General features: G+C 43.2%; 1 protein-coding gene across 2 annotated transcripts in view; it reads left to right on the top strand.

Moving 5' to 3' along the window:
• shisa6 (shisa family member 6) overlaps nucleotides 1-25,962 on the top strand; it is a 404,397-nt gene that overhangs the window by 53,991 nt on the left and 324,444 nt on the right. For both annotated transcript variants that reach the window (XM_033044070.1, XM_033044071.1), the window contains exon 2: nucleotides 1,070-1,227. In XM_033044070.1, coding sequence (XP_032899961.1) covers nucleotides 1,070-1,227 — 158 coding nt within the window. The remainder of the gene's footprint in view (nucleotides 1-1,069; nucleotides 1,228-25,962) is intronic.

Genomic DNA, 25,962 nt, shown 5'->3' on the forward strand with positions numbered 1-25,962 from the left:
AATAGGATATTGGAAAGAGAAAGAGTCAAGAACTGTGTCTAAAATTGGGCCAAAGGAAAGGTTGGCAGTTTGAGGGTTGGACAATGTGGGGGGGGGGGGGGGGGGGGGATTAATGCCCTCTCTGCCCAACATTTCCCACCTGTGACCTTTGCCCCTGTGACTCATTCTCGGACCAGTGGCTTTTCTACCTTTCTTGCTGTACAATGGTGGAGAGCACCAAAGGCAGACCCACCACCACACACCATTCAATGGCTGATGCTTAACGTTGTTCCAAAGATGTGTTAGATTTTGTGGGCTGGAATGTTTAGAAATTGTGGGTTCTGAATAAAATATTGATTAGCCTGTCATGGACAATAATACTGTTGTCTTCAAGTGATTATTTTAATTGTCATATTGGGATATTTTTTAACCAATCAATGTAATAAATATGAATTAATGTAATAAACATGAATTCAGTCTGAAGAAGGGTCTCGACCTGAAACAGCACCCATTACTTGTCTCCGGACATGCTGCCGGTTCTGCTGAGTTACTCCAGCATTTTGTGCCTCTCTTCGCTTTAAGTCAGCATCTGCAGTTCCTTCCTACACACAATAAATACGAATAATAATAATAATAATAATGGATGGGATTTATATAGCGCCTTTCTAATACTGAAGGCGCTTTACATCGCATTATTCATTCACTCCTCAGTCACACTCGGTGGTGGTAAGCTACTTCTGTAGCCACAGCTGCCCTGGGGCAGACTGACGGAAGCGTGGCTGCCATTCTGCGCCTACGGCCCCTCCGACCACCACCAATCACTCACACACATTCACACACATTCACACACAGGCAAAGGTGGGTGAAGTGTCTTGCCCAAGGACACAACGACAGTATGCACTCCAAGCGGGATTCGAACCGGCCACCTTCCGGTCGCCAGCCGAACACTTTGCCCATTGTGCCACTACTCCATGAATGTGAAAGTATTGATCCAGACTTTAAAGACCCCAAAGCACTTGGGCATTGATAGCTGTGACATAGAGACACTGTACTTGTTTCTCAATGTATATTTTTGTCTCAACTTTCGCAGGGCCCTGGCGGACATTTTACGAAACCAGGGACCAATCCCAGTACCACACTTCGAGAGGGAGAACATGACAGCAATAGATGGATCGCCCAAGGATAGTTCACCTGTTCGAGCCACCAAAAACCATTTCACGCCAGTTCGAACATCCAAGGGCAACCACGGTGAGTAGAAATTGGGTTCCCGTTGCGATTTATGTTTTAAATTATTATTTGAAATAATTCATTTTTACTTGACGTACTCAGACTGTGATGTAGTAAGCACTTAGTTTGTATGCCACAAGATCATAAGTTAATGCCAAATTCAGTTCTGGGGGCAACAAAACCTGTACGAATACATCCATTTCAATGTTATCATCATTATGGCTATTTGACATTGATTAGGAAGCATTGTGTATATCTTGATTTAGACAGCAATTGTAAGACTGATAACTGAGACTGACCGGTTATATTAACTTGTGGCAATTGTACTGAGATCAAATAAGCATTTCTTATGTCTGCTTGAATTCAAAGGAAGAACATCATTGGAATAGGTGATTGATAAACATGTTTTTTTTTTTAAATTACACCAAAATGTTTGAAATATAAAGTGTTGACATGGAAACATCGGAAACATTTTTCCTGCATCTAGCCTATCCGATCCTTTAAGAATATTGTATGTTTCTCTTGGATACCCTCTCATCCTTCTAAATTCCAGTGAATAAAAGCCCAGTCGACCCATTCTTTCATCATATGTCAGTCCCGCCATCCCGGGAATTAACCTGGTGGACCTAAGCTGCACTCCCTCAATAGCAATAATGTCCTTCTTCAAGTTAGGAGACTAAAATTGCACACAATACTCCAGGTGTGGTCTCACCTGGGCCCTGTACAACTGCAGTAGGACCTCTTTGCTCCTAAATTCAAATCCTCTCCCAATGAAAGCCAACATGCCATTAGCTTTCTTCACTGCCTTCTGTACCTGCATGCTTACTTTTAGTAACTGATGTCCAAGCACACCCAGGTCTCGTTGCACCTCCCCTCGTCCTATTCTGACACCATTCAGAACATATTAGCGAAACACAAAATTGGCTATTAATAACCGACCTGCATTTCAGAACAGCAATTGCATGAAAATCTTCCAAAAGAGTCAATGATACATCACATTGTCAACCTTTCCTTAGTGATTAGGTTTTTCTCTCTTACCCTGTTTTAAAAATAAAATTGTATCAGGTTACCAGTAGCGCCAGCTTGCAAACCCTGCACTTCCAGATTCTAACCTCTCAAGAAGCTTGGAGCAGTCAGGACCTGAACTAAATGAAAATCAAGCAGAAAAAAAACCCAGTTATAAAACCATCCTTGTCTTCAGGGATCTGTTCAGATTCTTGTGATAGAAGCTTTTATACTTGCTGAGTGTTAACGCAGTTTGAGTAGAGGTGAGCTAATTATACAAAGCTATCTATCATTCAACACTAAGTTATCATTAAATTGATCTGAGAACAATTTGGATAGCTGGAGTTAGAAATTGTGTTATGACACAAGCACAATGCTACAGTGGCTCTGAGATTGGAGTTAAGATGCATTACTGAGGCAACTGCAATGAATTTTTTTCTATTTCTCTCTGTATCAAAATCAAAATCATGCTTCGATTCAGATCCAATGAGTATCACATGTTCAAGGAAGCTTTTTTTTGATAAAGAATACTTGCTTTGAAATTAGATTTCCGCCTGAAAAAGGGTCCCAATCCAAAATGTCAGCTGTCCTTTCAAACTGGGCATGTCTGAAATTCAACTGGGCATGTCTGATTATGAGTGTAGGAAGGAACTGCGTAAGCTGGTTTTCACCGAAGATAGACACAAAATGCGGTAGTATCTCAGTGAGATACGCAGAATCCCTGGAGAGAAGGAATGGAGAAGGGTCTCGGCCCTGCAATGTCACCCATTCCTTCTCTGCAGAAAGGCTGTCTGTCCCGCTGAGTTTCTTCAGCATTTTATGTCTATTTGCATGTCTGATTTTCAATTGCCCTGCTGACACCAGCAGGATTTCTGTCAGATTTCAGTGTCAGATGGTATCATTCTTTGTGCAATGAATCATTGCATGGCAGAGGAGTTTGGACCATGCTCTCCTGGGGTCATAGATCACAGGTTAGTCCCTAAAGAACATGACTTTAATTGGGCAACTCTATTTCTGGAGGTCTACAGGTGAGAATAATAGTTATCTACATTTTTGGAGGTTCATCCTACACTGAAATGTTTCTTTGACAGACTTTCTACTGCCTTTCCCCAAGCCCATGACCTGTAGTTGACACTCCCCTGGAACCCCTCTGCTCGGCCATGTCTTACAACCCTTTACATCCTGACTCCGGTGCTCTTAATTCCAGATTTCTCTCCATTTGTGATGGCCTCATCCCCGATACCCCCTCCCACAATTTCTCCAGCCTCCTCCAAATCCCAACAACTTTAACTGGCTGGTGGACAATTCAACAATTTGTGAGCTGTGCTTAGGCATCCATTCCTTCACCCAATAACTTCCTTCCTGCAACTGTTGGCCTAACATCCCAAGCATAACATCCCAGGAAGCATGAATTCCTGGTGATACATTTTCATACGGAAGTAAATGTAATGCCCATTAATGTGGAACTGACATCCCACACCCCAGTCTCACGTTCAGTTTCATGCAGTGGGACTAGACCCCAAACTAATTTCTAATCCAAAGCACATTTGTCCTTCCAACAAATCCGTTGGAATGTATTGGAATTAATTGGCATTTCTAAAAGGAAATATGTGCGAATATTATTCTTGGCTATTATCTTGGCCCATTTATGCTCTACTCAGTACTGAAGTTATATAAATGTATGTAATATAGTTGCCAGTAAAATGTTACATATACTTTCTTTCATTCAGCCCCACTAGAGACATAAGAGCAGGAACATAACATGATCCACAGCGGACTTACTGAAATTCAAGTAGATCATAATTCACCTGCAACAAAACTCTATTAACGTATCATGTTTCGATACCAAAGATATGTTTCAATATCCTTCGGCTCTCTATCATCACAAAATGTTATTGATCTTAGCCTTGGAAAGATCATTTGATGCAACAATCTTAATCATTTTGGGAAGATTTCTATCATTTTTGGTGTCTCCCAATTAGATTCCCAGTCATCGTCTAAGTTCCAGACACAATATTTCTGAAATCTTATCTGATATTTCTGATCAGAGATAATATTTTTTCTATATAATTTTTCTCTACACATTGCTAAATCATTCCACCACTTTTCTTAATCATTTTTATGAAATCATCTCATGATTTTCTTAGCTCTTTTATAAGCTAACCCTTTTAGTTTAAATCATCCTGTTATGTTAAGGCCAATGTAACCTTCCTTGTATCAAATGGCAAGGACTGAATGGAGTGCCACTGACACTGGACTTACTAAAGCTCTATTTAGTAAAGCATCCTCCTCATTTTATTCCAGGCTCTTTGGGAGGATGTTTTGTTCTTTAATTTTTGTAACTGGGCACTCAAGTCCCTAAGCATCTCCCTCTCATCATTTAGAAAATAATGGAAAAATATATGACCACATACTTTCCTATACTGAACTGCATCAGACATGGTAGTTCTCATTCATTCATCCCAAGTATTACTCAATATAATTTTCTCCTGCCATCATTCCCATTTTTCCACTCCTGGTATCATCAGTGAATGTTGTATGTATATACCTGTTTATTCATCCTCATTTTAAACATAGAACAGTATAGCACAGGACCATAGCCTACAATTTCCATGCTGCCCATTATGGCATGTTAAATTAATCTCCCCTGCTTGCATGTGATCTATAGTCCTTCACTCCCTGCATATCTATGTGCCTATCTAAAAGCTTCTTAAATGCCACCACTGTCTCTGCCTCTACCACCACCCCTGGCAGAGTCCTGCACATCTCATTCAAACTTTACCCCTATTTTAATAAGGGATCGGCCATTTAGGACCGAGATGAGCATAAAATGGCTACATTCAGCAGGTGGTAAGCATTTAGAATTTTCTTCCGTGGAAAGACAAGATACATTGAGTTCATTCCGAATTAAAATGATTATATTTCTGGACATGACAATATAAAGGGATTATACTGAGACGAAAGATTAGCAAAGATTTTTTGAATGGATCCCTTGAGGATATCATGCTTTAAAGGGACTGAAGAAAGGTCTTGACCCGAAACATCACCATTTATTTTTCTCCAAAGATGCTGTTTGACCCACTGAATTACTCCAGCATTTTGAGTCTGTCTTAAGCTTGAAGGGCTGACCAGACTACTCCTTTTATTTCTTAGGATCTTATAGTCTAGGATCTATGTTAGCTTTCATAGCAAAAGGATTTGAGTATAGGAGCAGGGAGGTTCTACTGCAGTTGTACAGGGTCTTGGTGAGACCACACCTGGAGTATTACGTACAGTTTTGGTCTCCAAATCTGAGGAAGGACATTATTGCCATAGAGGGAGTGCAGAGAAGGTTCACCAGACTGATTCCTGGGATGTCAGGACTGTCTTATGAAGAAAGACTGGATAGACTTGGTTTATACTCTCTAGAATTTAGGAGATTGAGAGGGGATCTTATAGAAACTTACAAAATTCTTAAGGGGTTGGACAGGCTAGATGCAGGAAGATTGCTCCCGATGTTGGGGGAAGTCCAGGACAAGGGGTCACAGCTTAAGGATAAGGGGGAAATCCTTTAAAACCGAGATGAGAAGAACTTTTTTCACACAGAGAGTGGTGAATCTCTGGAACTCTCTGCCACAGAGGGTAGTCGAGGCCAGTTCATTGGCTATATTTAAGAGGGAGTTAGATGTGGCCCTTGTGGCTAAGGGGATCAGAGGGTATGGAGAGAAGGCAGGTACGGGATACTGAGTTGGATGATCAGCCATGATCATATTGAATGGCGGTGCAGGCTCGAAGGGCCGAATGGCCTACTCCTGCACCTAATTTCTATGTTTCTATGTCTTGTCATGAAAAGCATAAGCCATATATAAAAATCTATGGAAATCAGTGTGCCACATCAAGCAAATTGGAATATGTTGTCTCTTCCTTCTACTTAAACAATTATGAATATGTCACCAACAACTAGTGTGTTTTTGCTTTACTAAACAATTCAACCTTGACAATTGCCTTTTGGAGTAGAAAAAAGCCACAATTCTCATCTATTCAATGTGGATAACCTACTCTGAAAAGCCAGCACTGTTAGTAAGAAATGGCCTTACTTCCACTATTCTTATTGATTGGGTCGGCTTGAGTGCTCAATCATTCTAACCCTTAAGTTAGATTTCAGTAACTTCCTCACAATTTAGCACTGCAGAATGTACATAGAATTCGATGACCCATTTATAAGGTACACTCTTAATATATTAAAAAATGGGTTATAGAATTCCACTTGGTAACACTTGAGACTCAAAAAAGGATTGTGCCTTTGCAGCGTGCAGTGCTTTCCAGTTAAGTAGGACAGTCAGCCATTGGCATGCATTCCTCCATAGCTGTGACTTTATGCCTTTGACCCTGAACGATAGATATCTTAAAGAACCCTCTTGGATGTTGTACATTAATAATAAGTATTTTCTTCTGACAGTTGTTGAACCTGAATTACAAAATGTGGCTGCAGTCTGTAAAAAGGGACATCTATACCTCCCCTTAGGTATTGCCTGATTGTACTAGGAAATGTAACGCAAATCCAAATCCAAATGGTAAGCGGATACTCTAATCTCAGCGGAGAACAACCAGCATCCACTATGAGTCCGCATCTCACCACCAATTCCAGCCACTATCCCTCTGGTCCCCCTCGCTGGCTCCTCTCCTCTCCCCCATGGCTCTTCTCCCATCTTTTCTCCGAGTTCACTCCCCCCCGCCCACACACCCCTCTCCCCCATACACCCCTCAGACTCACCCCCCCCACCCACACCCCCTCCACACACCCCGCTGCCTACACACCCCTCTCCCCCCACACAAACCCCCCACCCCTACACACCTCTACTTCCCCTCCCACACCCCTCCCGCCCACATACACAACTCCTCCTCCACGCCCACCCTCCCCCCACACCACCCTCCCCCCCTCCTACACCTCCCCATCCACACACGCCCCACCTCCCACCCCATCACACACCCCAGTTCCTTCCCCCGCTCCCCTCCTCTCCTCCCACACACGAAGAGGAAGGGGAGAGAGTGCTCGGGGATGAGGGCAATTGTGCCGCACCTGCGCGGTTAGGGGCTATGGGTGAGTGGCGGAATTTTGCGTTGGGGAATGGGTTGCATTGGGGGAACGGGTGAGTGGTGGAATATTGCCTTGGGGAATGGGTTGCGTTGGGAGACCTGGCCTCCCGTGTGACTAGGACCCAACGGGTCCCACTTAGTCTACTAATCTTTCTAAAAGAGAAATGGGGCACTCATACCCATGGGGTTGTCAATCACAGCGATGTAGTGGACACACGGCACTCGGTTAAGCAATGGGATGTGCTCAGCTTTTCCTGCCTTTGAACTAAAAAGAAAGTGGGTCAGAGTAGCACACTGGCAGAGCGGTGATGCACAACACGGGTAGGCTAACTGATTCACTTCTTGATCATGATTTCTTGTTGCCGAAGACACTAATCTCCATATCTAGAAGTCTGACTCTACTGCAGTATTAAAGTGTTACTTCACAAGTCATGTTTATCTACTGACGTCAGTTAAACGGCATTACAAGAAGATAAGGCGCATCCACCGCGATTTCACACACTTGCAGAAACGACAATGAATGAATTTCTACCTTTCTACCCTTACAGTTGTAATATTTGGCAGATAAATGGTTCCAGTGTTGCGAATTGTATGTTGCTATGTTACATAATTATATTCCAATATCACATCTTTCTATTGTTAAATGCTATAGTTATTTTGATCTGTAATAAATTCTGTGTGGAATGACATTGAGGCCACTTTATATTCTAAAACAGCTCTCTTTTATTAAAAAAATGGGTTAAAAACTGAACAGCTTCTAACTGTGCCAACATTTGTGAATGAACATGAGTGCAAGCTGCCTGCAATGATTTATTTCCCACAAAGTGCTACATAAAGTGTGCCTTGGTAGAGTAGAGAACATCAATACCAGAAGGTCAATCTCACATCGATGCATTATAACTTGGAAGATGGATATTTCTTTCATAAGTAAATTAAAAATATTATTTTCAAAAAAGGCGAAATGAACCTGTATGAATTTAAATCTGTAAATCTTGGTGCTGGTGTCGATGTTAACCTCTTGCTAAAGATATAAATAAATTCAAACACATAAGTTCTCTTTTTTCTTTAATCCAAACCTTGACTGCAGAACAAAAGACTGGTAATAAAAGATACAAAGTACTGGAGTAACTCAGCGGGTCAGGCAGTTTCGCTGGACAACATGGATTGGCGACGTTTCAGGACTGGTTCCGACATAAATCATTTCCTATCCGTGTTCTCCAGGGATAGTTACTCCAGCACTTTTTGTCTTTTTTTTGGTGTTGCAAACGAGCATCTGCAGTTCCTTGTTTCGACAGAAGACTGGAAATGTCAGGAGCCGGTGGTAGACCTGCTGTGAGGTGGGTGGTGTGGGCTGCTTTCGCAAGTTGAACACCATTTTCCCCACGGGAGAAAAAATGTTGATTAACACTCTGCCCCGGTAACAGAACTACAAACATGCAGTGAGAAGTAGCAGTGAATAACTTACGAATCTCCCACCCAAAAAAGATTCAGAAGACAGTGTCTCCCTGAGCTGAGTGGATTCATACCTGTAATTGAAGAGACAAAAAGAACGGGAATAAATTGAATACGTTTCTCCTTTAAATCTTTAATTTTATTGCAATTTGCGATCAGGTTATTAGTAAACTCGATGATTAGAAGTTATCCAGTTTACTAATAACCTGATCGCAAAATACAATTAAAGTTCCAAATCTTCAAACTTCTGTAATTGCCTCCTCTTTGCTAGTTTTCTTTTCCGTAAGGTATTCTTAAAACCAATTGTTTTTGTTTGAGTTTTGATCTTTTTCCCGAGCATCTCCTCAGGAATTGAGGTCAAATTTGTTTGATTGCTCTCCTGTGAGCCCCTTGTGTGATTTTATGACATTTAAGGTGCTAAATTAATGTCTGAAGAATGGTCTCAACCCGAAACGTCACCTATTACTTCTCTCTAAAGTTGCAGCCTAACCCGTTGAGTTACTCCAGCATTTTGTGTCTATCTTTGCTCCGTTAATAACAAATTATTGTTAAATGCATTTTGGCGTATTGGCAGAATTGCATGATATTACACCAATTATACATTTTTTGATGGACATAAAATGGACAAACCACGTATATTTATGCTGTTCCACTGAAACCCAACACAACCGTAAGGATAAATATCTCATCTGTCTATAAACCTTGGACAACATTGAATTCAATAATTTCATAAACTGAATCTTTCCAGTTAATGTCAGAACTTTGGGTATACGAGTGGTGTCAGTGGGGTAGAGATCAGGTTTGGCATTTTGGCAAGATAGACACAAAAAGCTGGAGTAACTCAGTGGGTCCGACAGCAACTCTGGAGAAAAAGTATAGATGACATTTTGGGTCAAGACCCTTCTTGAGACCTCTGAAGAAGGGTCTCGACCCAAAGCGTCACCTATTCCTTTTCTACAGAGATGCTGTCTGACCCACTGAGTTACTCCAGCTTTTAGTGCCTATTTTGCAGTATAGTGATCAGTTTGTAATTTTAGCTCAGAACGCAAACTGCTGGAGTAACTCAACGGGTCAGGCACCATATCTGGAAGACATATCTGGAAGACATATCTGGAAGCTGGGGGCAGGTCAAAACCTCGCAGGTGATATGTGGATACCGGAGAAGGAGTTTTGATCGGCAGGTGGATGGGCAAAGGCTAGAGATGAAAATAAGTCAAAATGGTGGCAAAAGAGGACCAAAGGAGACAAATAAATACAGAATGGAGATAAGAAACAAAGATGGCGGATAAGTTGAGAAGAGGAGCAAAATGTAAATCCAGAGGGTGGGATCAAGGAGGAACGGGGGAGGGTTGGTTGTGGGAAAGAGGGCCGAATTGTCAGAGAAATGGGTGTGCAATGGGTTAGGGTTCGGGGGGGGGGGGGGCAGTAAACTGTAGTTTTAGCAAAACATTTTTTCTCCATATGTTATCTGATCAGCTGGATCTTTACTGGATTTCATATTTCTAACAACTACAATGCTATGTGTTATTCTGTTCCAATGTAGCTTTTTGTTTTGTTTCTCTGCTGTTCTTCCTCCACTCGCACCTCCTCCAGACGAATCAGCTCACCATCCTTCACTACTCTCTCAGCCGAAACCAATCCGATTCATCCCTGCCTGTCACAAAAGCTGCCTTTGTACTCCCCACCTCCTCCTTCACAACTTAAAAACAAGTCTGTTTTCTAAATATTCCCATTTCTGAAGGGAAATTGCTAGCCGGTTTTCTCTCAACAGATGTTGCAGCATTGTCTCTATTTTTTATTGTAGATTTAATTTTAATTCCAGATGTATATTTCATGCAATTAAATAAATTAAAATCTAGTCCATACAGTAAGGAAAATTCCCCCCTCTTCTCAAATAATGATGTATATGCATTGGTGCTATTGCAGCAGAGAAGGAGCCACGGTTTGACGTATTCTGAAACATTTGAGAATGAAACAAGAGATGCTGTAAATTTGAGGTGAAGACAGAAAAGACTGGAAATATTTCATGTAGCACCAGTGGCAAGACAGAGTAAATTCACAAGGTGCTGGAGTAACTCAGTGGGTCAGGCAGCATTAGTGGTGGATATGGACAGGTGGCGTTTCAGGTTGGGACAAAGCCTGGCAAGCGATAGATGGATACAGGTGAGGGGGCTTAATTAGCAGAAGGGTGGGCCAAAAGCTAGAGATGAATCAGAGGCAAAAGCATGTAACAGAATGTGGGAATAGAAGGGACTTTGTCTTGCCCCCACCTCTCTTTTCAGCTTTCTCCCCCTACTGCCAATCAATATGAAGAAGGGTTTAAGAAGGAACTGCAGATGCTGGAGAATCGAAGGTACACAAAAATGCTGGAGAAACTCAGCGGGTGCAGCAGCATCTATGGAGTGAAGGAAATAGGCAGCGTTTCGGACCGAAACCCTTCTTCAGAATATGAAGAAGGGACCTGATGTAAAACGTTGCCGATCCAAGGCCACCAGAGATACTGCCTGGCTCGCTGAGTTACTCCAGCACTTTATGCTTTATTTGTGTAATCTAGCATCTGCAGTTCCTTATTATCTCCATCAGAGTTAATATTTTGGTTGAAAGACTTTCCAAGGTGTTTATCATTTTCTGATTCTCTTCTGAAAACATCTCAGTCCAATATAGTTTCTTGGCAACACTCTTTCTATCCTACATCAGAGTGTTGGTTGGGGGATGGGATTTGAAATCTGACATTAGCTTAGTCAGGTTAATATGCTGGAGTGTTAGCACGCAACAAAACCTTTTCACTGTACCTCAGTACGCGTGACAATAAAAAAATTGAACGTGTAAAAATTGAAATCTGTGTTTGTACTTTCACCTGACAAAGAACAGAATCTAAAGCAAATAACATCCATGGCAATGAAACGATAATTTTAGATACCTCTTAGATTTATCCTATCACATTGTAAGGGAAGTGGATCACATATGAATGCAAGCGGTGGACTTCTCCATGGTATTAGATTGCTCTGGTTGCCCATAGCAACCTTACTACCTACAAATAGGTTCAAATTTAAAAATGTACTGCAATCAAGTAAGGACTTAAAACAGATTAATTGAAAACTAAATTTCAAGTAGGCTGAAAAATAGGGTTCTAATAATGCAACGGTGACACATCTATAATGACCACGGTTGGGGTCCCAGTTTATGAGTGACATGTACAATAAGGTTTCTCTCTGCTGTGGCTGCAAGTCTGAGTTATTAATTGATGTGACCTGGACATTTTGGAGGTCAAACTCACAGAATGAGTCATAATTCAGTAAGAACAAACAGTACTCAAGTTGAGATCATCGAAAGTGAGTTGTTTTTTTTAAATGCCCTTTTGTATCAGCTATAGCTGGTTTTGGTTTCTTTTTGTTTTCTTATTCCTATTAGATGTGGTTGAGATTTATCAATGGTAAAAGCTTAATTGCACACCCCACATCTTGCTGTAGTTATTGCAATAAGACAGAGTGTTCAGGACTGCAAGATCTCCAGTGAGGCAGTATCATGATTTAATTTGGGGGCTGTGTGTTGAACAGTACATATCTTTCATGTCCTTCTGCTTCTCTCAATAACATTGACTCAATGCTTATGACTGTCCTCTAATGCAGCGTGATAGATGAAAGGAAGCTAAGTTACATCTAAGTGAAATCATAATATTACTAATCCTATAGAGTAAATTTGATACAATAGGGACATAGGTCCAGGAATAAGTAATTAGCACTTTGAGAGTCTCCCATCGTACTTGGGGTCATGACTGATCTGTGACTGTCTGCATTGTTGCCTTCAATTAACAACAATCTCAGGTTTAGAATGAACAAATAACTCAGTATCGACTGAAAGACCATTCGAACTTCTATCACCTATGTGTGCAGAAGTTTCTCGCAAGTGAAAGGTCTTTAATTATAAGACAATGCCGCCCAGTCTGAGACTGTGGCAGGATTATGCTTGGAAGGTGCATTGAAGCATAGCCGATGCGATACAATGCCATTGGCAGCGTTGGATGGCAACGGTTTTGGTCTCTGTCTCACCATGTTGAAATCCAGCTGAGATAAAATGGGCATTGCAGATTTTTGGATTTGAAATCACAATACTTGATGTTCTCTCAGAGCCTCAGGCTGGGTCAAATAGGGGGATTGGGAGAGGGCAGGTGTATTCGGTGATGATGCCCGGGGATTGGCATGGGAACTGAGTGTAATATTTGTGATCAGACCAGTCATGTTCATAAGTGATAGGAGCAGAATTAGGCCATTTGGCCCATCACGTCTACTCCACCATTCAATCGTGGCTGATCTATCTCTCCCTTCTAACCATATTCTCCCAATAACTGCTGACACCTGTACTAATCAAGAAGCTATCTATCTCTGCCTTAGAAATATCCATTGACTTGGCCTCCACAGCCTTCTGTGGCAAAGAATTCCACAGATTCACCACCCTCTGACTAAAGAAACTCCTCCTCATCTTACTAAAGAAACGTCCTTTAATTCTGAGGCTATTACCTCTGGTCCTAGATGCTCCCACTAGTGAAAACATCCTCTCCACATCCACTCTATACAGGCCTTTCATCTGCCTGAAGGGTCAAGCCTGTTGGTCAGGAAAATCGGAAGCAGGAAGATCAGAATGCTGTATCCAGGAAGTGCTGGTTACATGCTTCAAGGTGCAGAGATAGGGGATACGGGCAAAGATGGAGTATTTAGCTTTTTTTAGTTTAGTTTTGAGATTGAGCATAGAAACAGGCCCTTCAGCCCACTCAGTCCATGCCGACCTTCGATCACCCATTCACACTAGTTCTATGTTATCCCACTTTCACATCCACTTCCTACACATTATGGGGATTTCGAGAGGCCAATTAATTTACATACCCAAACATCTCGGGATGTGGGAGGAAACCGGAGCACCCGGAAGAATCCCTATGACATGCAAACTCCACACAGACAGCACCCGAGGTGTGGATTGAACCTGGTCTCTGGCATTGTGCAGCAGCAGCTTTACATGTTGCATCATTTTAGGTATTAGGTCAGTGAATGCAGAGTGGAGGTCAAATCAAATATTTTTCAGGCTGAGAATTACCAATTCCGTAGTACAGGAGTCAGTGTGGGATACACTGTTTTCTGTGGATTATCACCTAGTCGTGGCGGAGAAGCTTGTGTGGACCTGAGATCCTGAGAGCGATGCCGTCTGGACCCATGGTGGTAAGGTCGAGGGGGAGGTCTCTGACAAAGATCAATCCAACCAAGACTTCAACGGTGGAACAGGTGGAGGACGATGGTTGACCTTAGTGGAGCGTCACAACGGCTGGGAAGGCGGATGAAGGCTGCAGCAGAAAAGGGTCTCCGGTCGTCTTGGACTCCATGCCACTGGATCCTGACCCAGATCTGTCAAGGGCCGTGGTGGGGTGGCTGTCTGTGCACCAGTCTCCCCACGTTAAACAAAGTCACGCACAGGCATCCTCCATATAGGGAATAGCTCCCTGGAGACACCCATGGTCATCCATGACTGAAGGGGGACTAAGACTGTATATCCCATTCTTAATTTATTGAAACGATAGTATAACATATTCAAGTGTGCTGCTGATTCACATCTAGGAATGAGGTTTAACTGTGGGGATAAGGGAAGGTGCCCACAAACTTATATAGACCGGTAAATGAAGGGCAAGAAGATGGAAGATAATTTCACATTATTTCATTTTTGGGATGCAAATGTTGCTAGCAAGGCCAGAAATAAATGTCCATCCCTGAATGCCCTTGAGAAGATGGTGGTGAGCAACTTTTTTCTAAATCTCTGCAACTTCATGATGAAGGCGTTGCCACAGTGCTTTGGGTAGATCGTCACAGGTTTTAGTCCTAAATAATGATTAAGATCCAGCAACATATTTCCAAGTCAGGTTGGTGTGCAACTTGGAGGACAACCTGAAGGTAATGGTGCACTCATGTGCCTGCTGCCCTTGGCTATTTTAGTATTATATCTTGGCAGGGCATGTGAGAAAATTGCCAAGAACTTTACAGGCAGTCTGCACTGCAATGACTGCACAGATGGAGGAGGGAATGGTGGCTTAGGATAGTGCATGGGGTATTAGTCAATCGCCTCATTGTCCTGGATGTTTACAGCTGCTTAAAAGCCAATGGAGCTATATTCTTCCAAGCAATTGGAGAATATTCTTGTGCACTGCTGATTTGTGCCCCTGAGATGATAGAAAGGCTCTGAGGTGAGTCACATGCTGCTAGACACATCGCTTCTGACCTGTAATGTGGCCAACTAATACATGTGGTTGGTCATCTGATCAACGGTAAAGTCATGGATTTTGATGGTACAAGGAACTGCAGATCCGTTGGGTCCCAGCATCACACGGGAGGGCTGGTCCCCCCAACGCAATATTCCACCTCTCCACCAATTCCAATATTGGTGGCCGGTGGGGGGGAGGGGGGTGTATGGACATTGTGGGCCGAATGGGTTCTTGGGCTGGCGGCTCAGTCTCTCAAGTCTGTTGTGCTGGCAGCTCACTCACTCATGGCTGGTGGGCTGGCAGTTGACTCACGGCTATTCCTTGAAATTCAATTTCAAGCAGGGTGCAAGGCGACTAAAGACAGCGAGTCGTGACCTCTCCCTCCTCCATCTTGCAGAGACTGAGCCACGCCCACACTTCTGGGGTTTATAGTCCCTCCCCTCTCCCACCAGAAGGGGCATGGCCTTCATGGCCTGATTGACAGAAGAAAGAATCTCAAAAAATTTTAAACACAAATATTTTTCATTGATGGGAAAAATCCTTGGCACCTGATGAGAGGAGGTGGACTGAGTAAGGTGGTCAAAAATCACAGCCATACGTGGTAGCGTTTTTTCTAAGATCAATATAAAGCACAAACAGGAAGTGGTCAAGATTAGACTTTTAATTATATAGAAGGCAAGGCAACTTTAATTAGGCAAGGCAACTTTAATTAGGCAAGGCAACTTTAATTAGACAAGGAAACTTTAATTTGGCAAGGCAACTTTAATTAGGCAAGGCAACTTTAATTAGGCAACACAGCTTTAGCATTTCCAAACCAAAGGCAACACAGCTTTAGCATTTCCAAACCAAAGGCATCACAGCTTTAGCATTTCCAAACTATATTTTCAAACCACATTAAGGGCACTGACAGGACAGTAAAACCACTCACAGTCTAGTAGACATGTGTTCAGTGTTATTCACAGCTCTGACTGAGAGACGTGACCCTCTCGCTCCCCCATCTTGAAGAGACTGACTGAGGCACTCAACACTTCCAGGTTTTATAGTCCCTCCGGAAGGTGGGTGGCCTTCAGGAGAGAGAATCTCAACATTTTTCAAACACTATTAACTTTTATTTTTCATCGATGGGAAAAATCCTCATGTTCTGCACGGCTGAGGGAGGCTCTGAGTAAGATGGCCAAAAATCACAGCCGTAAGTGGCAGCGATTTTTCTAAAATCAATATACAGAACAACAGGAAGTGGTCAAGATCAGACTATTAGTAATATATATTTTCCCTGTCCACGCTCAGACATCCCCATTTATATAAAAAACAAATCAGGTACATCAGGCTCAAGCAGACCTGAATAAATCCATGCTCTCTTTCCGATCAGCCAAATTTTCCAAGGTTTTCAGTCTGTAATATGTCAGGAATAGATATTGATTTAATGTAGTTTAGCTTTCCCAACTTTCTCAAGGACTAGAGTATTGTTTCATTTTCAAAGAGCACTTCTTGAACCATGAGCGCATTGGAATATGATAGTCAGAAGGTCTACAATCTTTCCTCCTATTTCCTTGAAAACCTAGCAATGAAAACCATCTACTCCTCAAATCTATCTCCCTTCAGGACATTGTTTACTGTATTAAGATTCTTTTACATGCGCTACTTTTGTTACATAAATTAAACTGATTTTTGTTTCTTTCGGATGTTTCGTTCACTCTTCTGGTTTAAATAGTTTTTTTCCCCAAAGGCTGAACCATTGTGATCTTTGCAGCAGATTGTGGAATTAACAGCAGAAAGCGTGATGAAGAAGGGTCTCGACCCTAGACGTCACCCATTCCTTCTCTCCAGAGATGCTGTCTGTCCCGCTGAGTTACACCAGCATTTTGTGTCTATCTTCGGTTTAAACCAGCATCTGCAGTTCATTCCGAAACAGAAAATGTGCCCTCTATTACCTGTGGGCAAGGCCACAGAGGAACCGCTACATAAAGAATAATACACTATTATGTGTTCAAAAGCAACATAACTCAGTAATAAGCTCTGTTCTTTTGATTTGTTATCTCCTAAATTTGATGTACTGTTGCCTGGTGCCAGATTTCAGATGACAGGTTTTCCTACATATCAAACAATACCTTCCAGGCATCTATTGGCCATGGATTTTTTTCCCCCCTCACTTCCCAAAGGCTACATTGTGCTGTTCAAGTATTGCTACACTTTTTCACCAGGTGTCAGACCAAATGGAGCAGATTCCAGCCACTGCAACAGATAGAAATTAGTTGTGGTGCTTCTGAATAATGTAAAACGCATCATGTTCCTACCATATTACAATTATTTTGCTCGTGCTCCTGTAAAATATACAATAGATAGATAGATAGATAGATATAATTTATTGCCACACAACCAGGGTTGGTGGAAATTTGGGTTGTCAGCAGCAGTACAATAATAAAGAACACACAATAAAACTGTAACACAAACATCCACCACAGCATTCATCACTGTGGTGGAAGGCACAAAAATTTGGCCAGTCCTCCTCCATTTCCCCCCCGTGTACAGGACCAGAGTCCAGTCAGTCCAGGATCGGCTCTTCCTCACCGGAGACCGCGGCTTTAGATTGTTGTAGGCCGCAGGCCGGCGGTCGAGATTTAAAGTCCCCGCCGCAGCCAGAAGCACCGTAGACTGCAGGGCCGGCGGTCGAAGCTCCCCTCCAGGGGTGATGGTAAGTCCATGCCGGCCCCGCGGTAGAAGTTGGCCGCGGGCCGGCAGTGATGGCTTCTTCTTCCCCCAGGTCCCCCACGAGGGATCCCGGGCTGTAGACGCCGCGCCAGCTGGAGCTCTGCAGACCGCGGCTTCAGGCTGCGACTTCAGGCTGCCGGCTGCCCCAGGCCAGCGAAACGGAGCGCTCCCCTCCAGCGAGCCCCAGCGAGGGTCGCCCGCTCCACGCCGAGAGTCCACGCTGTGCCCGCCGCTGAAGCCCCGGGCGCATCTCCGGGAAAGGCCGCGATGTTAGATGTTCGATCCTTGATGTTAGGCCACGGGGGAGGCGACCTGGAAAAAGTCGCCTCTCCATGGAGGAGGCGACCGAAGCGGTTTCCCCCACACCACCCCCCACACAAAACACACGAAGAAACACAACATACACACTTTAAAACATACTAAAAAAAAAAGAAAGAAAAAAAGCGAGTCATCTGCAAGATTTCATTTTAAATCTTTTCGAGGAGCTAGTTACTTATTAAGCCATTTCTTGGCTCACCTGTGATAACTAAGCAGAAAAATAATGATGTTAATTGCTGTAATTGGCTGAATTTATCATTCAAGGTCATGCCAAATATATTGCAAATTATATCTAAAATCTGCTGAATACAACGATGGGAATAAAGCAGGTATCTTGCGGTGAACAACGCTTTTATTTTTAATCATTCTTTGTTTCTGGTATAAACATTACTTTTCCATTGGGGTTAATTAACTGAACCTGTTTAAGATTTTCTGAGAAGCCTATTATATTGGAATGACTTTGATTTGCCAGGCAAAAACCTCTGCGTTTACGAAGAAAATCAAAGATGCACATGAAGAAAAACTAAACAACAACTTGTATTTACAGTACGTAAGGTGTTTGTGGGAGTAACACCAATCACCTGTTTTGCTGAGTTGTTTGGATGTCAAACACTGTAGTCATAGAGTTATGCGACATGGAAACTGGCCCATTGGTCCAACTAGTCTATGCTGACCAATATGTCCCATCTAAGCTGGTTCCATTTGGCCACATAACCCTCTAAAACGTTCTTATTCATGTATCTGTCCCGTGTCTTAACTGCTGTTATAGTACCTGCCCCAACTACCTCCCCTGGCAGTTTGTTCCATACACCCACTACCCTTCAAGTCAAAAGGGTGTCCCTTAGGTTCCTATTAAACATTTCCCCTCTCACCTTAAACCTATATCCGCTGGTTCTTGATACCCCTACCCTGAGGAAAAGGCTCTGTAAATTCACCCTGTCAATTCCCCTAGTGGACAAATTCACCCCTCAGACACCTGTGCCCCAAGGAATAATGTCCTAGCCAGTCTAACCTTTCCCTATAGCTCAGTCTTGGCAAGTCCTGGTTAATTCCCTGTAAATCTTCTCTCTACTCTTTCCAGCTTAATAATATCGTTCCTATAGCAGGGGACCAAAACTGAATACAAAACTCCAAATAGTTCTCGATGTCTGATAGATAAATTATTTTATTTGCATTAAGTTGCACATTTCATTTGTATTTTTTAAATGATCATATTGTCCCAGCATCATTATTGTACGAGTCGGAGGATAGGTAGTTGAGGGATGACTTTATTGAAGTGTACAAGATCACAAGGAACATGGATAAATTGAACACACAAAGTCTTTTGCAAATGGTCGATGGATTCAAAAAAGAGGGAAGGGCCTGCCCCACTTGGGTGACATTTGGGCGACTGCGGAGCGCCAGTGACTGACGCCCGTAAAACTGTCAAGTTGCACGACATACACGCTGACATATGCTGTCATGCGAGTGACACCCGGTTAGGGTTGAGGCTGTAAAATATTCTTCCTTCAATACATGTATTTTAAACATTAATATGTTAAATTTAATACAATTAAAACAATTGTGCAAATGAAAAGAGTCGTTCAGTTTTAATTATAGATGTGTTGGTCTGCTTCCACATCCAATCACCAGGGATGGATTCAGTGAGTGTCGACTGAACTCCCCTCTCCCCTCTTCCCCCCTCCTTCTCTACTCCCCCCTACACTTTTCCCTTCCCCCCTCTTCCTCCCTTCTCCCCGCTCCACTCTTCTCCCCCTTATCCACTAACTCCTCCCCTCACGTCCCCTTCTCCCCCTCTCCCTCCCTTCTCCCATTATCCACACCCCCTGTGGAGAGCTAGTGCTAATGCTAGTGCTAGTGTCAGGGTTAGGGTTTGGGTTTCCTCCCGCACTCCAAAGGCGCACAGGTTTGTATAAATTGTCTGTAGCGTGTGTGGGATAGTGTTTGGGGGATCGCTGGTCGCAGGCTGGGTCCACAAATTGGGGGGGCGTTGGGGAAAGTGGGAGGGGGGGGGGGGTGGTGGAGGTCGAGAATGGGACAAGGGAGGGAGAGGGGGAGAAGGGGATGTGAGGGGAGGGAGGTAGTGGATAAGGGGAGAAGAGTGGAGCGGGGAGAAGGGAGGAAGAGCTGGGAAGGGAAGAAGGAGGGAGAGGGGAGGAGAGAAGGGTAGGGGGGAGTGGAGAAGCAGGGATGGGGGCAGGAGGGGGGGAGAGGGGAGTTCAGTCTACACTCACTGAATCCATCCCTGTGAAAAAAGACAGTGATCGGATCTGGAAGCGGACCAATACATCTATAAATAAAACTTAACGACTCAGACATCTTTTCATTTGCACAATTGATTTTATTGTATTAATTTTAATATATTAATATTTAAAATCCATGCATTGAAGGAAGAATATTTAACACCCCATCTGTGGTCCCTAACCCCAACCCTAACCTTAAACCTAACCGGGCATCACACACAGGACAGCATACATCAGTGTGTGACAGGGCACATGACATGATGAGAAACCCAAATGTCACCCCAGGATTTTGCACATTCCAAAATCCTCGGGCGACAGGGAAGCACCGCGCATTACCGGGCTTCACTGCATGCGTCACCGCGCCTCACCACGCTTCACGCCCGCGTCACGCCGTGACAACCTCTTTTTCGTCTGTCCCCCAAATGACGCCCAAGTGGGACAGGTGAGAGAAGGGAGATTTAAGAGGCACCTCAAGGGCAATCTTTTCTTTCAAAGGGTAGTCTATATCTGGAATGAGCTGCCGGGGGATCCTATAGAAGCAGATAAAATTGTGAATTTTGAAAGACACTAGACTAAGCGTGGACCCGTTGTGTCCCATTCTTCCAACGCAGTATTCCACCAAACTGCGCATGCGCGGCTGACGGGCATGCACAGTGCAGGCTCGACCGCCATGTTCAAAGTTGTGCAGTTGATGGCAGAAATTAAGTTAAAGCTAATAAAGTGAATAGAGAACCCGTGGAGCCGTTGGGTCCACGTACAAAATTCTTAAGGGGTTGGACAGGCTAGATGCAGGAAGAGGATTTGAGTATAGGAGCAGGGAGGTTCTACTGCAGTTGTACAGGGTCTTGGTGAGACCACACCTGGAGTATTGCGTACAGTTTTGGTCTCCAAATCTGAGGAAGGACATTATTGCCATAGAGGGAGTGCAGAGAAGGTTCACCAGACTGATTCCTGGGATGTCAGGACTGTCTTATGAAGAAAGACTGGATAGACTTGGTTTATACTCTCTAGAATTTAGGAGATTGAGAGGGGATCTTATAGAAACTTACAAAATTCTTAAGGGGTTGGACAGGCTAGATGCAGGAAGATTGTTCCCGATGTTGGGGAAGTCCAGGACAAGGGGTCACAGCTTAAGGATAAGGGGGAAATCCTTTAAAACCGAGATGAGAAAAACATTTTTCACACAGAGAGTGGTGAATCTCTGGAACTCTCTGCCACAGAGGGTAGTTGAGGCCAGTTCATTGGCTATATTTAAGAGGGAGTAAGATGTGGCCCTTGTGGCTAAAGGGATCAGAGGACATGGAGAGAAGGCAGGTACAGGATACTGAGTTGGATGATCAGCCATGATCATATTGAATGGCGGTGCAGGCTCGAAGGGCCGAATGGCCTACTCCTGCACCTAATTTCTATGTTTCTATGTCCCCGTTGTGAGGCAGTCAAGTACACAAAGAAAATTACAAAAATGGCGATCTGAATATCGGCAAAGGTCCGAACTGCACACGTGCGGATACCAGGCCCACTGTGCATGCGCGGGGAGATGTCGTCATTTTCCATCACTGCCGCGTCACCGGCGTCATTTTCAATTGTGACGCGGCTGGCGGGCCTCCCCAACTGCGCAGGCGCAGCAGGCTAGTGGAAGCGCTGTTTTAAGTTAATTTAAGTTTTAAATGTCAATAACTTGTAAAATAGCATCAATCTGAATGGAACTTGGCTAATGCACACTGCAGGTCAACGGTGAGTAAGGTGAGCATAAAATTGTCATGCTATAGTGTATGCTTTGTCAGAGTTTCGGGAACACAAATATATATAATCAAACAAACAAGATGAGAGTTTTAGTAATATATAGATTTAGACAGATATAAGAAGAGTTTAAAGGGCTATGAACCAAATTCAGGCAAATGAGACTAACCAAACATGTTAGCTAAGGTAGATACAAAATACTGGAATAACTGGGACAGACAGCATTTCTGGAGAGAAGAAATGGATGACGTTTCAGCTCGAGACCCTGCTTCAGACTGATGTTGATTTGGTCAGAATGGTCTAGATGGACTAAATAGCCTGTTTCTGTGCTCTGCGTTTGTACAACTCCATGAGTCTATGTCCTCAGTATTTTCAGTTCTCCCTTGCACTCAGAAGGTGGAAGGTCCATGTTGGACTTACTTCTGATCCACTGGACACTTTTTAAAATTATTTTTCTAGGTTTGATTGGGTAACAAGCCAATTTATGGTCTCCGCCCCCAGGTTTGTGGGTGTGAACTCTTGTTTTCTGTAGTGACAATCAGCAAATAAATAATTTAGCGAAATAATCCTCAGCAGAATCTCCCAGTGTTTTGTAGGGGAACATTCTCACTCACACTTACGTTGTAAGTGTGGTTTAAAGTGAGGCACATCTTGAGCAAATCATCAGAAACCTAGCAGTGGTAATTTGTATTAATGCTTGCTGTGAGAACAGCCAGTACCTGCAAAGACCAATTTGAATGGAATAACTCCAAGGGAGTTTAGACCTAATCAGAGATTGATTACTAAAGCTTTCATGTTTTAAGAAGAATGAAATTTCTTATGTCAAATATGACATTTTTCTGTTTACTTCGCAAGCAATTGAATTTGTTTATTAACTGAGCTGCAATATATATTGCAGGAACTCTCAAAATGTCTTAACTAGAGAATTCGACTCCATATCCTTTGATCTTGCATCTTGCTAATTTTGCTCAAATTGTGACTAAACACAGATGTTTAACATAGTTTGAGCAGTCTTCTATTTTAGTTGAGGTGTGGTGTGTGTGTCAATTCTGCACACTGGATATATACAAAGTGAACATGGATCCTTTTACAATGCTAATATCGCACCAACTTTCCACGTTTACCCAGGATGATCTAGGTAACATCATGTGCTAAGCACACGTGGAGGAAACTGCAACAGTGAGAAGAACCACCCCTACTTACAATATTTACAGGGAACCACATTTACTTGGAGTTTCATAGACAAATACAACATAGACAACTCCTGACTACGGGTGCTTGTCTGTATGGAGTTTGTACGTTCTCCCCGTGCGTTTTATCCGAGATCTTCAGTTTCCTCCCACACTCCAAAAACGTACAGGTTTGTAGGTTCATTGGCTTGGTGTAAATGCAAAATTGTCCCTCGTGTGTATGGGGTAATGTGCGGGGATCGCTGGTCGGTAAGGAAACGCTGGGCTGAAGGGCCTATTTCCACGCTGTATCGCCAAGCTAAAAAACAAAATTAAACTGACAGGAACACATAGTTAATCAGATTTAATGGTCAATTGTTGTAGTTTAGGATGGCATCCATGATTACGAAGGCTAACAAAACAGTTACATTTTGCTCAGTCTACTTGGAGTTGGTATAGAAGGTTAGTGGCCACAATTAATTCTTCAGTGTAATAGGGAGACTGAGAAGAGGTTGGGGAGATCAGGACTATTTGCCAAAGATGACCTCATAGCAAGGGGAGATGGACTCTTAACACAAGGCAGCTCTGGAAGTAACTCTTGCATCAAGTAAACTTAGATGCAACACTAAATGAAATAGTTTCCAGGAGTTACTCACAAAGATCTGCCATATGCTGTGACTTAATATGCAGCGACAGAGCAGGACAAGAACTGCCTTGCCAGTGGCTATTAAAGTCACTGTCACACTAAATGTCTCCTTCTGCTCCTTCTCCATGCTGATGACAGCAGCATGTGGCAATTGGCTGCACTGGAGGGATATCACAGGCTTGTTAATCATAGAGGTCACATTATTTTCTTACTCTTGTGGTTAAAAAGCAGCGGGCAAAGCAAGTACAAGGACTTTTAATGATAATGGATATCCTATGGCACCCAGGCCAAAGTTCAACATTACAAAGGAATTCCTTTGTATTTTGCTCCCGCGGACTGCTTGGCGCACCTCTTCCCAATAAAATATGGATGTAATCTTCCAATCTGCAGGGAATAGCCATGATTCCTTTGTTAAATGATAGTGTACTGTGTCTTCTATGCTTGATAGACTATCTGCTGAATGGTTGGTTTCTCAGACCAGTCTGAAGCCTGGACACAGAAGGAGGATATGCATGTAATCAGACCCATGCTGCCACGCTATTCAACAGGGCAAAATACATCAGAATCTCCTTGTGTAAGGTGGGGCGCAAAGTCTCCAAAGGTTTCCGTTCAGGTTTCCTAAGTGGGACAGGGGCATTAGACTGCTTTTGTAATTGGAGTCCGAATCGTAGCTGTGCAATCAAGCTAGTGTCGAATCGTAGCTAGCCTGTCCGAATCAAGCTGTGCAATGTGTATCCTGTGGTTCCAGGGCCGAGTAACCTGTTAGTGGAAAAGTAACTTGGGAGAGGAATAAGTACCTGTTAGTGGAAAACGTACCTTTAAGGGAATAGTACCGCCAGGTGAAAAAGTAATTTGAAGGGAAAGTCTCCTGTACCCGTAGGAGAGGTTCAGTTGATTGACAACAGCACAATTTGGGTAATTCAAGTTCAAGTTCAAGTTTATTGTCATGTGTCCCTGATAGGACAATGAAACTCTTGCTTTGCTTCAGCACACAGAACATAATAGGCATTGACTACAAAACACATGAATAAATAAACTGATAAAGTGCAAAATGACAGATAATGGGTTATTAATGTTCAGAGTTTTGTCCGAGCCAGGTTTAATAGCCTGATGGCTGTGGGGAAGTAGCTATTCCTGAACCTGGTCGTTGCAGTCTTCAGGCTCCTGTACCTTCTACCTGAAGGTAGCAGGGAGATGAGTGTGTGGCCAGGATGGTGCGGGTCTTTGATGATACTGCCAGCCTTTGAGGCAGCGACTTCGATAAATCCCCTCGATGGAAGGAAGGTCAGAGCCGATGATGGACTGGGCAGTGTTTACTACTTTTTGTAGTCTCTTCCTCTCCAGGGCGCTCAAGTTGCCGAACCAAGCCACGATGCAACCGGTCAGCATGCTCTCTACTGTGCACCTGTAGAAGTTAGAGAGAGTCCTCCTTGACAAACCGACTCTCCGTAATCTGCTCAGGAAGTAGAGGCGTTGATGTGCTTTCTTGATAATTGCATCAGTGTTCTCGGACCAGGAAAGATCTTCAGAGATGTGGAATTTGAAGCTCTTGACCCTTTCAACCATTGACCCGTTGATATAAACGGAACTGTGGGTCCCCATCCTACTCCTTCCAAAGTCCACAATCAGTTCCTTGGTTTTGCTGGTGTTGAGGGCCAGGTTATTGTGCTGGCACCATATGGACAGTTGCTCAATCTCTCTTCTATACTCGGACTCATCCCCATCAGTGATACGTCCCACGACAGTTATTTAGAATACTATGATTTATTTAGAACTGTACAGCTATTAGTGGAATGCTTGTGTTTTACATTGCAGTTTGTTGTTGTATGATAGTTATTAGTAGTATTATTTCTTGTTTAAGTACAATTTTGCTTGCGTGTTCCGACCTCATTTGCCTTTGTTTAGATTGAAGTGTTTTGAGTGTAGGAGCTTTGCTGGTGAAGTGAGTTTGATTGTTCCGTTGCATCTTAAACTGAGATTGCTTACCGACTCTAAATTGTTTACCGGTTTGAAAGCTTGTGCGAATTCTGTGTGTGGGATTGGTGTGAAATAATTTTGGGTACCCGGGTTGAAAGGAGATATTTATTGTGGGAGAGACTTACTGGCGTATTGAAGAACTTGTGGCCATTGTTTGTGAACAAACATGTTAAGTCTTGT

Source organism: Amblyraja radiata, chromosome 26, assembly GCF_010909765.2.
Source record: "Amblyraja radiata isolate CabotCenter1 chromosome 26, sAmbRad1.1.pri, whole genome shotgun sequence".
Taxonomy (NCBI): domain Eukaryota; kingdom Metazoa; phylum Chordata; class Chondrichthyes; order Rajiformes; family Rajidae; genus Amblyraja; species Amblyraja radiata.